The sequence below is a fragment of the Xenopus laevis genome, chromosome 4S (assembly GCF_017654675.1).
Source record: "Xenopus laevis strain J_2021 chromosome 4S, Xenopus_laevis_v10.1, whole genome shotgun sequence".
Taxonomy (NCBI): domain Eukaryota; kingdom Metazoa; phylum Chordata; class Amphibia; order Anura; family Pipidae; genus Xenopus; species Xenopus laevis.
The window spans coordinates 107,208,490-107,223,969 of NC_054378.1; the positions used below are offsets into that span (position 1 = coordinate 107,208,490).

Here is a 15,480-nt window from a genome sequence, read left to right on the forward strand (position 1 = left end):
TTACTAAAGTGCCCATGCTGTAAAGCATATGTTGGGAAAACAAAGAGACAGATCAGAGTACGTATTGGAGAACATAAAAGGTCGATTGATAACTGATTTGGACAAAGTGAAATATGTTACTCCAGTAAGCAGACATTTTAAAACCCATGGACATAATAGTAAACAACTAAGATGCCAGGTAGTTAAATTCCCCATTAGAGGTGGTGATCATGATAGAATATTGTTACAACAAGAGGTCCTGTGGAAAGAGAAATTGAATACACTAGCTCCAATGGGATTAAATGAGGATTTAATTTATTCTTGCTTCTATTGATGGGAGAGTATGTATTGTGCCTGATTTTGTAAAATTGAGATTGTAATAATTTCTCGATTTTTTTTAAATTTTATATACCTTTTTTACACTTTTATCACAAAGGGATTACATGATTATATGGACTATGAGCCCCAAGGGACTTTTAATAGTATTGAATAATCACCTTATTAAGGTATTATGTATTATGCTAATGTCAGCCAATTTGATGATGTCACTTCTTTAATTACGGATCTCTTTTTGCACATTTCGTAAGTAGCACTTGATAAAAGGGCATGTCTCCGAGATGTTGCTGGGATCTCACTAAAATAAAGAAGCATTTTCAATTTTTGCAGAAGCATTGTGTAGAGTGTGCCTATGTTTCATTTGAATTTGATGCAGAGACTGGTCCGATTGCCATCTTGGTGCCAGGAAGGAATCCCCCCCCAGGCAAATTGGCAGAAGATTTTTTTTTGCCTCTGATCCTCTGGATCAACTAGCAGTTAGGCAGTTTATATATTTTATATATAGACATAAAAGGTTGAAACTTGCTGGATGTGTGTCTTTGTTTCAACCTAACTTACCATCTTTTATCACAACTGAAAGAACTGAAGTCGTTTGAACTGACAAAGTGAATCAGAATGAATCAGTAGGATATTAAAAGGCACCAGTCACATATTATTTCCGTTTACACCAGAGATTCCATTTGAATCATCAAAAAAAGCAGTGTAGAAGTTTGTATTCTGTCTAGTTCTATACGTCGGTACTTTTATGGGTGTTTAAAAATCAAGTGTTTATAATCGAGAGCACAGATGAGTGCCACTCCACGCTTAAAAGAAAACTTTACCCCCAAAATTAACAGATCATTTATGTCAAATTAAGTGGCATATTAAAGAGGTTGTTCACCTTTAAATTAACTTTTAGTTTGATGTAAAGAGTGATATTCTGAGAAAATTTGCAATTGGTTTTCATTTTTTATTATTTGTGGTTTTTTAGCTTTTTATTCAGCAGCTCTCCAGTTTGCAATTTCAGCAATGTGGTTGCTAGGGTCCAAATTACCCTAGCAACCTTGAACTGCTGTAAACAAGAGACTGGAATACATATAGGAGAGGCCTGAATAGAAAGAGAAGTAATAGAAGGTATCAACAACAATAAATGTGTAGCCTTTTGAGCATTTGTTTTTTAGATGGGGTCAGTGACCCTCGTTTGAAAGCTGGGATGGGTCAGAAGAGTAAGGCAAATCATTTAAAAACAATAAAAAATAAATGATGGAGACTAATTGAAAAGTTGCTTCGAATTTGCCGTTCTATAACATACTAAAAGTTAACTTAAAGGTGAACCACTCTGTTAAAGAATTTTACCAAACTGGAATATATATTGAAGTAAATATTGTGCTTTACTTCTCTTTCCTTGAGCCACCATTTTGTGATGGTCTGTGTGCTGCCTCAGAGATCACCTGACCAGAAATACTGCAGCTCTAACTGTAACAGGAAGAAGTGTGAGAAGCAATAGACAGAACTCTGTCTTTTAAAGGAGAAATAAACCCCCGCTAATCTTCAATCCCCATTCCCTTCCATCCATTGACCCCCCTCACTGCTTTCTCCCTCCTTCCTAACTCAGTGGAAAAAGTGTCCCTGTCATGTACCTTGGCATATTCATTCAGAGTAGAAGCGGAGCTCTCCGGCGCCATCTTCTGGTTCCTTGTGGAAGTGAGCGCTGGCACAGAGCTTTTTTGCACATGCGCAGTTGGGACCATTCTGGTATTCGTGCCTACTGCGCATGCGCGGAAAGCTCCGAAGATTGCTGAAGGAAAAGAAGAGTATCCGAAGATACAGAAGATGGTGCCAAAGAGCTCCGCTAAGCCAGTCTGCATAATTATGTCGCTAGCGTTAGCCACTTCGCTCTTCAGTGAATTTCTCTCTTACCCAGCACCCCATTTACATCTGCTGCAATGCTTGCTCACCTTGTAAGGAATGTCTGAGTCTTCCTCAAGGAACATCTGAAACTGAAAGATACAGATACTCAGATCTCCATCTGTGAATTCATTTGGGACGTTTAAACCTAAAAGCCCAAACGTTTGTCTTTCCAGAGTGCTTCCATGGAACAGAGAGAGTGAGAGCAGGAGAGCCTTAAACTGAGGGGCCTGTTATAACGATCCATTAATAAAGTCAGGGAACAGTTGGTAAAATACAGTATCTCTAAGAAATGATTACAAGCAACTTGAGAAAAGATGATAAATGCCTGGTAGGATAGAGGTTCACAGTCACACCATCATTTCCCAACATTAACCCCAGACACAACCCACAACAGAATAAAAAAAATAATTAAGAAGATGAATCATTTCTTGAAGAGACTGAAAGGAGAAATGGGGGCTGCACCGGGGACAGGAGGTTAGAAAGCAGGCACAGTAGCTATTAGAGCTCCCTATCAATGGGCAGCATGCCACCCCTAAAACTTTGCCACCCTAGGGCCAGGCCTTTGTGGCCTTCCCACAAATCTACGCTTGTGTATAAGAAATTTAGTACATTTCTTTCCTATACACCATAATTCCATGGTTGCCATGAAAGCTAATTTTATGGCTAGACTCCATGTTTGCCAACAAAGACAATAAGAACTGTTTTTTTTAAATATGAATTCTAAGATATTCAATATGTTGATATGAAATGCATGAAAAGGCCTGAAGTAGATTTTGACACCGGATTTGAAGGATGTTTATTAATCCTCTAAGAACCCCATCACATTCAGAACAATAAACTCCCAGGCTATGATCAGCGAAGGTCTCTGGTATATTAAGGTGCCGATTTATTAAGGTTCGAATTGTAAATTTGGATTTTTGGTCAAAGCTCACAAATTCGAGTTGGGAATAATCCAAATTCGAATTCAAGAATTATCATAGCTTGACCCTGGGAACAACTCAAAATCGACTGCTCGCCACCTAAAACTTGCCGAGTTCATGTAGAAGTCAATGGCAGAGGTCACGTGACCCAACTGAAGATCTTAATAGCTTTCCTGACATTCGAGTTTAATCTAATATGATTCGATGTTTTGGGTAGGTAATATTTGTTCGAGTTTTTTCTTAAATAAGATACTATTTGAGTATCTTGGTCATGCAAGTTCATTCAAGGTAAAAAAAAAACCTCTATAACTCGAACTTTGATAAATCTGCCCCTAAATGTGAACAATCTCACTTGCTTATGTTAAATATTTATGCATATAAGGACTACTTTTTTTTAGACTCATTTGCAAGAAAAGGGGCAATGTGCAAAGCTCTTTGCACACTGTCACGTTCTTTGCACCCAAAATCACAACTCTTTGTCCTCCTGAATGAAGTGCAAAGACTTGTACCCTCCTCTGTATGCAGTTATGCCAGCATTAGGACTGCCACACAAAAATTAGAGCGCTCACCTGTTACTCCATCAGCCTTTTCAGGTATCTGGTGCTAAACAGCATACAAGGCCCCCTGCGAAGAGCCAGTACAATTGCAACAAAGTCCAAAGTAGCTGTAGCACACAATCCAGTTTTGAGAAAGGGCCCTGTGCGGCCCGAAACGTTGCCATGTTTTTGAAGTCTGCAATGAGCCAATAAAAGTCACTTTTAGCATTAGGACTGCCTGCAGAAAGGAGCAGGAGGTGGGTAGCAGGAACATGACCGCCCTAGAACACCACTCAAGCTTGCACAAGCTGCGGTGCTCTTTCCTCTAGACTTATAATGCAGTTTATTTTGCTGCAGCCACTGGTTCTGCAGAGTTGGAGAAAGTTTGTATTATACCATACAAAAACTATAAAATCCACATTAGATTACATGACAACACAGGACCCAGTGCAGTCTGCCTATTCTGATTATTAATCAGTCTTGCTGTATCTTCTGGCAGATATTATTTGACTTGTACTGTTTTGATCATTTAAGACAATCTCTAAGCAGCCCAGACCACACTGAGCATGTGCACAGTCTTGGTCTTGCAAAGATGATTAACAAAGTTACAAGATGGTGACCCCCTCTGCCCAAGTTTGAAAGCATAAATCATTTATTTGATTAGGCTTGTGGTGCAGTAAGTTCATGTTTAGTATACAAAATACAGCATTTCTAGTCTTCTTCACCATGCTGCAGTGTATGGATAGTAGCCAACCTTAGTATCTTCCTAAAGGTAGCCATACACGGAGAGATCTGCTCGTTTGGCGATGTCCCAAACGAGTGGATCTCTCCCCGATATACCCACCTTGAGGTGGGCAATATCGGGCTGATCTGATCGTGGGCCCTAGGGCTCAGTGATCAGATCTTAATGATGGGTAACGTGCGGTCGGATTGCGGGACCACATCAACGAACAGATGCAGCCGCGATCTGACAGGATTTTTAGTCCCGTCCGATCAACATCTGGCTTCGGCCAGATATCGATCGGGGAAGCCCGTCAGAGGGCCCCATACTCCGTCCAATAAGCTGCCGACTCGGTGTATGGCCACCTTAAGAGTGTGTCAGTTATTTGAATTTAGGGTTGCCATCTGGCCGGCCGGTATTTTACTGGCCTGGCTGGTAAAAATGATGCTTGATCCCAATGTTATTAATAGGGGAAAAAAGATAAGGCCGGTATTTTTTTTCCGGAAAAGGTGGCAACCCTATTTGAATTGCACATATTTGCAGTTCTTTCTCATCAAAATTCCACAATAAAAATGCAAAATTGGAATCAGCTTGGTGCCCCCTGGGGAGGAGAGTACAAATAATGTAAGAATACATTTAGTAAACATCAAATGTATTGCATTTTGTAATGTTTGACGCACTTATGTGGCAAATTCCAAAGTGTAATCGCCAGTAATGTTTCAGTCCTTAGTCCTAGTTAGTACACCAGGTCAAGACTGCAGTCTAGGAGCTGTAGCGCACATAATGCTTTAGGAGATTACCAGCATTCCCATGCATATATAGCTGTAAATCATCCTCCTGCCACAAGTAATATGGCGACATCTTTAAACCACTTCCGCTATGGCGCTCTTCTGTGGGCGTTTCTTGTAGTACGGCCTGCGCAAAATGCCGGAGACGGAAACGTATGGCGTCTCCCCTTCGAATCAGCCAATAGCAAACGACGCTTAGCCAGGAGCGCGCTGTCTCCTTCCCGGCTTCAGAAATAACATGGCGGAGACAATGAGAATGTAGCGCGTGATCCTTAGGACTAAATGTCGCACAAGTACCTAGCGGCGATAACCTGGTGATCGGGAAGGAACGTATAAAGTGGGTTTCCTTAGTTTTTGGGAGGGGGTGAATAGTGACATTTGTAAGGCCCGCTCCTCCTGAAAACGTGGCTCGACTGACAAGGAACTGCTCGTGCTAGCTGGCCTATCTCTAACAGGTTGTTTATATCGCTGCCATACTGGCGCCAACTCTATATGCCCCGCGCCTCTGTATTTTGTGTTGTCTGTTTGTATGGGAGCTTGGCCCTTACATTGTCTGCTGTAGGTCACTAATATTATTTCCAATCAGCTGCTCAGTCTATGTATGTTATAAGTGTTCGCTTTTAATGGCATGAGTGCACTCAGCAGTCAACATCACATGGATTCCACAGGGACAAATTCCAAAATATACACTTCATCTTTTCATCAGTTCTATGTACTGAAAATATCTTGCATCAGGGATGTCCTGTCTCTGTGTGACTGCAGTCAGGGGTGATGAGAGTTGTAGTTCAACATCACCTGGAGGGTAACCAGTTGGGACATCTGTACCTTACATACATTTGTTGGGACTCTTTTTTTTAAATTTTTTTTTTCATGCTCAGAGCCATGTCTGGACTGGGAATCAAAATAGTAGGGATGCACCGAATCGACTATTTTGGATTCGGCCGATTCCTTTACGAAAGATCGGCCGAATACTGAACCAAATCTGAAAATTGCATGCGCAAATTAGCAAAGGGAAGGGGAATACATTTTTTACTTCCTTGTTTTGTGACAAAAAGTCACATGATTTCCTTTCCCGCCCATAATTTGCATATGAAAATGAGGATTTGGTTCGGCTGGGCAGAAGGATTCAGCCTAATCTGAATTCTGATGAAAAAGGCCAAATCCCAAATCGGTGCATCCCTGCAAAATAGGGTCTGACATTACAAGTACACAGAGGCCCAAATAGCCCACTAAATAATAGTAATGCACCGAATTCGGGATTCAACCTTTTTCAGCAGGATTCGGCCAAATCCTTCTGCCCGGCTGAACTGCATCCTAATTTGCATAATGTGAATATGCAAATTGGGGGCGGGCGGAAATCAAATTACTTTTTTTTACAAAACAAGGAAGTAAAAATGTTTTCTGCTTCCCACCCCTAATTTGCAAATGCATATTTGGTTCAGTATTCAGAATCTTTCACGAAGGATTCAGGGGTTTCGGCCGAATCCAAAATAGTGGATTCAGTGAATCCCTACTAAATAGTGACGGTCTGTGGAACCTTACAGTAGCCCCTCTGGCATTTCACAGAAACCAAAAATTGCCATTCCAGGACTGCTCAGAGCCCCCCTCCCCTCCTATCAAAATATCACTTGAAAGAGGAAACTACCTTTGATGTAAAAATGTGGACATCTGGATTTTACTCTTTACACATGGGAAATTTTCACAAAGCCCCACTCTTTAAATATCAGTGTTGGCATTTCAGGTTGCTGGGAAAAGTGTAAGAAATGGGAAACCACTGCAACCTGAAATGGCTTTAGGAAATCATATTTTAGGAATTTCCAGATTAGCCAACTGGATCAGAAGCATGTAACAACCCATATAGATTAGGGATGCACAGAATCTGCCTTTTTCATCAGGATTCGGCCCGAACCTAATCAAAGTCAAAGTAAACTTTATTGTCATCTCAGCAGTATACGAATATACAGTGAGACAAGACGACGTGGCACCAGCTAGTACAGATTTGCATATGCGAATTAGGGTCGGGAAGTGAAATCGTGTGACTTTGTAACAAAACAAGGAAGAAAAAATGTTTTTCCCTTCCCAGCCCTAATTTGCATATGCAAATTGTTTGGCAAAATCTTTCATGAAGAATTCGGGGGTTCAGCCAAATCTAAAATAGAGGATTCGATGCATCCTTAAAGGAAAACTATACCCCCAAAATGAACACTTAAGCAATAGATAGTTTATATCAAATTAAGTGGCTTATTAAACAATCTTACCAAACTGGTCTAAATATTTAAGTAAATCTTGACCTTTTACATCTCTTGCCTTGAACCACCATTTCGTGAGGGTCTCTGTGTTGCCTCAGAGATCACCTGACCAGAAATACTGCAGCTCTAACTGTAACAGGAAGAAGTGTGGAAGCAAAAGACAGAACTCTGTCTGTTAATTGGCTCATGTGACCTAACAAGTATGGTTTGTTGGTATGTTTGTGTGCACAGTGAATCCTACGATCCCAGGGGGCGGCCCTTATTTTTTTAAAAGGTCAGTTTTCTATTTATGATTACCCAATGGCACATACTACTAGAAAAGTATAATATTATGAAAATGGTTTATTTACATGAAGCAGGGTTTTACATATGAGCTGTTTTATGCAATATCTTTTTATAGAGACCTACATTGTTTGGGGTATAGTTTTCCTTTAATACATACACTTACTAAATTACGCAGTGTTATTACTTGATCAGTGCTGGATTGCCCTTGGTGACATGATCCTTCTGCTGTGGGTGCTTAACATTTGGCTAAAAAGTTTTGTATTCACCTACAGTCAAGTATCCAGGCTCCTCTTTTTTATGCATCAAATATGAGCAAAATTCCAGTTTTCTGTTATGAATATGAATCCCCATTGACATGCCATTAAAGCATGCGTACATGTTTCAGGGTTTACATTGCTTAAGTTTTGGCTTGTACCTAGGAGTTCATATGTACAGCCGCTTTCTTGAACATTTGCATGAAGAAACGTTTCATAGTGCAAATGGGTCTGTAGTTAAATGCTGTGAAAAAACTGACCCATCTGGGTTGGCTCATAACAGCCTGAAGCACATTGTGGGGCTCTAATGAATATTGCTGTTGGCCTATTGTGAGATTGAATGTGTGCCTGCCCTAAGTAAAGGCCTAGACTGTTTATTTTAGCTTAATTGGGCCTATGTTCAATGCCATGCAAAAGCTGTAAAGACACCAACTAGTGTAATATTATATTCTAATAATATATAATATGCCAGGCTCCTCAACCTTTTTTTACCAGTGACATTCAGATGTAAAAAGAGTTGGGAACAATGCAAGCATAAAACAATGTTCCTGGGTGACCTTAAAGGACCAGTAACAGCAATTTTTTAAAAAATTCATTAGTATACAACGAAAAAAAAACCCCACAGAGACAAATTAAACGTTGAAATCGCAAAGTATTTATTAAAAAAAACACTGAAACTCCCCTTCAGAAAAGGTGACAGGGCGACGATCCATCGTGCGTCGCACAATTTCTCCTCCCTGACTAACTCCTATAAGGAAAGCAGGGGGGAGAAATCGAGCGCCGTGTGATGGATCGCCGATTCGTCTTTTCTGAAGAGGAGCAAGCGGATTTTCGGGGAGTTATTTCTTAATAAATACCTAGTGATTTCAAAGTTTAATTTGTCTTTGTGTTTTTTCTTCGTAGTATACTAACGATTTTTTTTTAAAAAAAAAAAAATGTTTCTGGTGCTGTAACTGGTCGTCTGATTTTGCGTTCCTGTTTGTCCACAACTTTAAAGACTTGGCATCTGTTTGGCAGTACACCTGTTTTTTATGTAACCAAAACTTGCCTCCAAGACAGGAATTAAAAAAAAAAATAAGCACCTGTTTTGAGGCTACTGAGCGTAGGCGTAGAAAGGCCAGTAATTTAACCATTAGACTAATCCAGAGGTATGATATACATTCATGCAACATACACTCGTATCCACTACTGTACAATATAGAACTTTGTCCTTACTTAAATATATTGTCTCTAAGGGCCAATTAATCATTGTCCTAACACCCTTAAATGTGTTTTTTTTTTCTTTGTAAATTACAATTTCTTAACCATTCACCTCCTTCCTTATTTCAGAGGCCTAGTGTTTCAGCACATTGGGGCATCATGAAACTCACCGATAATGTGCTCCGAAGCTTTCGCGTGGCAAAGGTATTCCGGGAAAACTCGGATAAAATCAATTGCTTTGACTTCAGTCCAACCGGTGAAACGGTGATATCCAGCAGCGACGATGATTCTATTGTACTTTATGATTGCCAGGAGGGGAAGTGAGTACATTTGATATTTCATTATTAAAGCACTAGCACTGTGCAGTCATACCTTTCTGTGCTGTGAACTGATATGTATTAGTATGTATTCACACTGGTTGGACACTCCTGCCCAAGCAAAACATTGACTTAAAATATTAGTAGTAAGGCACAAATTTGCTTGGTTTATAACAAATACAGCAGTCCTATGCATGTTATGTAAGGGAGATCAGTGGGTTCAACATACCATCTGGGTTGCTTTTTTTTTTCTCTAACTGTGTGCTGCAATAAGCATCCTACGATTGCCACATACCTATTGGGACAGAAATCTGCAGCCTTGGGCAGCACACAGTGCAGGTGCTAGAGAGTAGATGTGCATATGATCGAGGAATTTATGATCGAGGATCAGTGGGGCATAACTTTATAAGCATAGTGTCAATGGGGTCATTTATATACACTGGGCAAATTTGCACCTGGGCAGTAACCCATGGCAACCAATCTGATGCATGCTTTCATTGTTCTACCTGCAGCTGGCTGAAAAAAACTAATCCCTGATTGGTTGCTATGGGATATTTCCTGGGTGCAAATCTGGCCAGTGTTTATAAATGATCCCCACTGTATCTGGAAACTTGTACAGCAGCACTGTTCATCTTTGCTGTTGTAATAACAGCAATTTTGCTATTTATCTGATGTTATAGATATAATAGGCCGATTGTTTACTAATTGTTGCGTTTATTTTTTATTTATATGTATATAATATACATTTTTTTTTTTTGTTCAGGCCCAAGAGGACATTGTACAGTAAAAAATATGGTGTTGACCTCATCAGATATACACATGCAGCTAACACAGTGGTCTACAGCTCCAACAAAATTGATGGTATGTTTTCTAGTAGGTTGGGGAATAACAAATGAGCTACAGATATGGGACCAGTTAACCAGAATGCTTGGGAATGCTTTTCGGATAATGTATCTTTCCATAATTTGGATCTTCATACATTGTCTACTAGAAAATCATGTAAACATTAAATAAATAAACCAAAATAGGCTGGTTCTGCGTCCAATAAGGATTCATTATATCTTCGTTTGAGTCATGTAAGGTACTGTTTTATTATTACAGAGAAAAAGGAAATAATTTTTAAAAACATGGAATATTTGGATAAAATTTAGTCAATGGGAGACGGCTCTTTCTGGATAATGGATTTCCGGATAACTGAACCTTACCTGTACTTGTTACTGTGCTGTAAAATGTCTTACTTGTTGTTTCTTATATAACAGTATATTTTTAGGTGCTGTAATACATTTATATGGAGAAATCAATTACTTCAGACAGACTGCTTGGATCTGGGCTGAGGTAGTTGTTTGTACAGTTTAAGGGTCTGTGACACCACCCTCTATTGGAGATAACTGTACAGGCCACTGCCTTGCCTAGGACAGAGCACACTCGCTAAAGGAATCTTTTCACCCAGACAACTGACCAGCTAAGACTTTAATTTGGGCTCTTTGCATTTTGGAATGAAGCTGTTTGATTTGTCTTAATGAAGTCATACTTGCAAATATTTTGTTGCAAACTTTTTTTTTTTTCCTTTCTGCAGACACAATACGATACCTCTCTCTTCATGATAATAAATACATCCGTTATTTCCCTGGACACAGCAAGAGGTGAGTGTGCTTTCTAAATAAGTACCTTTCTTTTTAGCGCTTTAGGCAGATGCGCCAGGTGGCAATGTGTTACTACAATTCGGAAAGATAGTTCACTTGCCCATACCCAGATCCATTGACTGTTATGGGAAACTATTTAATCAGGTTGTTAGATTATTCTATCATCACTTTTCCCAGAAATAGTTTCCCTAGTCAGAATGCCTAGTGTTTTATCATCATTTGTGTTCCTTTATAGTCAGCATACTCTGATTTTTTCCTGGAATATTTCTAAAGCTAACTGTAAGATACTTTATTCAGTAATTTGTAAGGAATAAGAGAATGTACCAAGAGTTGTTTAACCTCCATTTACTTTCTACTGATAACTTTTTGCTCTAAGACCATTCTGCTTACCATTTAGTATGATGGTGCTATTCTGAGAAGCTTGCAGTTGGTTACGCTTCACTCGCTTCCTCTTAGCAATCTCAGTACTCTCTGCACACAGGCTTTGGGATTGAGTCTGTAAATTTGAAATAGTTATGTCTTAAAGGGGTTGTTCACCTTCAAACAATTAGTTGTTTTCCGATAGATCACCAGAAATAACGACTTTTTTCAATTACTTTCTATTTTTTATGTGTCGCCGTTTTTCTAATATTCAAGTGTAAGGTTTCATTTTTCACCTTCTAAAGCAGCTCTGGGAGGGGGGTCGCCGACCCTGTAAACTGTTCTAAATTGATACATTTAGTTGATACATTTCTTATCTTTGTCCCTGCTGAGCAGAATCTGTGGGTTTCATTACAGGCAGCTGTTTGAATTGATACAATAGTTGCTAATACTCCAGAGATGCTGCTGAGAAATGTATCAACTAATTTTATCAACTAAATGTAGCAAAATTGTAACAGTTCAGAATCTGCACCTGAATTACTGAGTTGCCAGACTCAAACGCCAGAGACACGAACTTTAAACTTAAATTTTGGAAAAACTGTAAAAAATAAATAATGGAAAGTTATTGAAAAAAGTCTTTATTTCTGGGGAGCAATCTGAAAACAACTGAACTGAAGAAGTGTTTGGAAGGTGAACAACCCCTTTAATATATTGTATAGGCAAAGGGAGCCTAGGCCTATATATACATTATCACTCAAAATCTGACTCGGATTTCTGCATGAAGAAAGACCTTGCTGATTGATATTTGTGTTTATGAATGTCGGATGCTATATTGCTTTCCTAAGCCGTTTCATTACAGCCCCACGGCAGTCCCCTTAGTTGGTAAATAATGTTTACTTTAAGCCTAAATGTAGGCTTCGTAGTGGTGAAGTTTACAGAACTGTAAAGAGTAAGTGCTCTGTCCATATTATTAGCCATGCCTTCATGCTTTATGTTCTGCTCTCTCTTTATAATTGTGGCATTAAAAAATTCAGACAGCAGCAATATATTCATACCTTTTAAGTAACTAGAGACTGGGCTGCTCATGTTAGAAAGAATTTAAATTGTTTGGTCCAGTGTGTCACTAAATTCTTCAAAAAGCTAATCCATTTGCTCTTTAGGTGACATTATTTCATAGGTACTGGTATAGCTTATGGGGCACTAGTTTATATTTCTCCTTTAAAGTCAACCTGGTCACTACACTACTATTTCATTATGTTTTGGTTGTTCGTTACAGAGTAGTTTCTCTGTCTATGTCTCCTGTGGATGATACATTCATTTCTGGGTCATTAGATAAAACCATCCGGCTATGGGATCTTCGATCTCCTAACTGTCAGGTGAGTAACTGTCTGAATAATATTCTGGTATTTATTGAGTAAAAACCTAAATGCTGAAAGTTAACTTTGGCTTGCTGTGTCTTTCGTGCAGGGTCTAATGCATCTTCAAGGGAAACCAGTGTGTTCATTTGATCCTGAGGGTCTTATTTTTGCAGCTGGAATAAATTCAGAGATGGTCAAGTTGTATGATCTTCGCTCTTTTGATAAAGTGAGTATTTTGAGATCAGTACTTAATCCAGCTCAAATTTCTGTTCTCACTGCTAGCAAATACTAGGACTTTTTGTGTTGCCACTAGTCACATGTGAGAGAGATACAGGTATGGGACTTGGGTTTTTCGGATAACGAATCTTTCCGTAATTTCTATCTTCATACCATAGTCTACTAGAAAATCATGTAAACATTAAAGAAACCCCATGGGCTGGTTGTGCTGTCAATAAGGAACAATTATATCTTAGTTGGGATCAAGTAAAAAGGTACTGTTTTGTTATTACAGAGAAAAAAGGACAGAATTTAAAAGAAAAATTTGGATTATTTGGATAAAATGGAGTATATGGGAGACAGCCTTTCTATAATTCGGAGCTTTGTGGATAACTGGTTTCTGGATAATGGATTCCATACTTTGAAATCCTGTGGCCCAGGAATCCCGCTACAAAGATCTATTTTGTGGAAAAGAAGGTAGAAAACTTAATGGGCCTGAGCTGACCATGCTTATTCTACGAGGCCATCTGAAGATAAAAGTAATGCCAATCTTCTAGCACTGTAGGTACACTGGGCAGTAACCCATAGCAACAATTAGCTGTTTTTTGGGTTTATTTTTCTTTTTTCCAGACAGCTGCAGGTAGAAAGTAAAAGATTGATTCTTTAAATGTTGGACAATGACACCAACACTAATACTTTGGCTGTGTATTATGTTTTTATTTTAAAACAAGTGATTGTGTCCCTTTTCAACATAAATAACCAACTATAGTTTTTACATAACCCTGATAAATGATTGCTTATCACAGGGTCCATTTGCAACCTTCAAAATGCAATATGATCGAACATGTGAGTGGACTGCTCTGAAATTCAGCAACGATGGGAAACTTATTTTACTTTCGACTAATGGCGGCTTCCTTCGCCTAGTTGACGCTTTTAAGGGGGCTGTCATGCACACATTTGGGGTGAGTGATTTTCCTTTGAATAATCTGTACAGGCCAGACCATTATAACTTAGCTCTGTGGAATATATTGTCATTTTATAATTAATATTTGTCAACATGTTAATAAGTAAACATATGTGTATTTTCCCTATATCAGGGCTACAACAATAGTAAGGCTGTCACTCTGGAAGCTTCCTTTACTCCAGATTCACAGTTTATTATGATTGGTAAGTTAAAAGAAAACATTTTTTTAGTATCCCATCTATTGTGCAATATCCACTCTTCTCACTGGCTCCTTTCACACTCTGAAGGCTCAGAAGACGGCAAAATTCATGTTTGGAATTGTGAGAGTGGGATGAAAGTAGCAGTGCTGGATGGCAAACACACAGGTCCTATCACATGCCTGCAATTCAACCCCAAGTTCATGACATTTGCTAGTGCTTGCTCTAACATGGTAAGGACATGCATATTTTCTAATTGTTATAACTGCCAATTAAACTTGCTTTATTGAGTTAATATCTTGTAATATCTTGCTATGAAGCTGGTTTGAAAATACTGTTGAGCAAAGACCGCCTTGGTACATTGATGTGGTCCTCGCCCAATGGGTGCCCCAAGGCCTGCTGAAATTATTGGCTCAGCATGAGTGACCAAGTTGGGCAAAAGTTTAGTGATCTCCCAAAACTACAGCCAGCTTTACAATGTAATGCAACTTTTGTGGCTAAAAAAATTCTACATAAATAACAATCTTTTAAATTGCAGGCTTTTTGGCTACCAACTATTGATGACTGATACACCCATCAGAAGCATTTAATGAAAATCCCATTGTTGAACAATTTCCCGCAAATAGTTCTTCATAAAGCCCGGATATATGAAGAATCACAAAATGGTTTTTTTTTTTTATTCTTTATAAAAAAAAAAAACCCCAGTATTGAGCCGATGTTTCTCATTGCCAAAATAAGAACTCTTCTGCAGAACATATCTTGGTTTGTGGACTTCTGTTTCTGTCTTCCGTACTGGGCACTTATTTTGTGGAATGTATATATTTTTTTTGTTATGTTTCTCCTAACTGAGGAACCTGCATTTGAGAAACCTGCTACCAATCTTTTTTTTTTATATATCATGTATCTACTATGCCATCTTTATTTGTTCCTTGGGCCAGGGTTTAAATGTTCAGTATGTTAAAAATATTGTACCAGATGTTACACCCCACCAGTTTTTACCAGAGGTAGATTGCATGGTGCACTAAAGGCTAGAAAGAATGTACACCTGTTATATTGTTTTGGTTAATTTTAAGAGCAGTCCCCCTTCTTATTAGTCCCTCAACACACCTCCTGTAGTTCGGATATGTGCATCTGTTATACACAGGAATACAATATTTCTGTAACACAATCCCACCTCTTTTGACTTTGTCTTCATGCAGTTAATTTAAATTTGTATCTCTTTCATTTAATGTTGATATCTGTACTTTCTGTGCCCGTTGAGAGATGC

At 38.9% G+C, this 15,480-nt stretch overlaps 1 protein-coding gene across 2 annotated transcripts; it reads left to right on the forward strand.

Moving 5' to 3' along the window:
• The first annotated feature begins 5,318 nt into the window (after nucleotides 1-5,318).
• Nucleotides 5,319-14,963, forward strand: wdr82.S (WD repeat domain 82 S homeolog). Of its 2 annotated transcripts, none has more exons than XM_041561694.1 (10): nucleotides 5,319-5,507; nucleotides 9,288-9,478; nucleotides 10,239-10,336; nucleotides 11,052-11,118; nucleotides 12,755-12,854; nucleotides 12,946-13,062; nucleotides 13,859-14,014; nucleotides 14,150-14,219; nucleotides 14,304-14,446; nucleotides 14,752-14,963. In XM_041561694.1, the coding sequence occupies exons 2-10, from the start codon at nucleotides 9,318-9,320 to the stop codon at nucleotides 14,779-14,781; spliced, it is 942 nt and encodes a 313-aa protein (XP_041417628.1). In that variant the 5' UTR covers nucleotides 5,319-5,507; nucleotides 9,288-9,317; the 3' UTR covers nucleotides 14,782-14,963. The 2 variants fall into 2 exon arrangements, with proteins under 2 accessions (XP_041417628.1, XP_018115263.1); XM_018259774.2 differs by having other exon boundaries at nucleotides 5,320-5,625.
• The last annotated feature ends 517 nt before the right edge of the window (nucleotides 14,964-15,480 follow it).

Bases quoted from the DNA above. Each gene is read 5' to 3' on its own strand.
- wdr82.S (XM_041561694.1), top strand. From the start codon at position 9,318: ATGAAACTCACCGATAATGTGCTCCGAAGCTTTCGCGTGGCAAAGGTA. The intron at 9,479-10,238 runs GTGAGTACATTT...TTTTTTGTTCAG, and splicing joins TATGATTGCCAGGAGGGGAA to GCCCAAGAGGACATTGTACA. The intron at 11,119-12,754 runs GTGAGTGTGCTT...TGTTCGTTACAG, and splicing joins TTCCCTGGACACAGCAAGAG to AGTAGTTTCTCTGTCTATGT.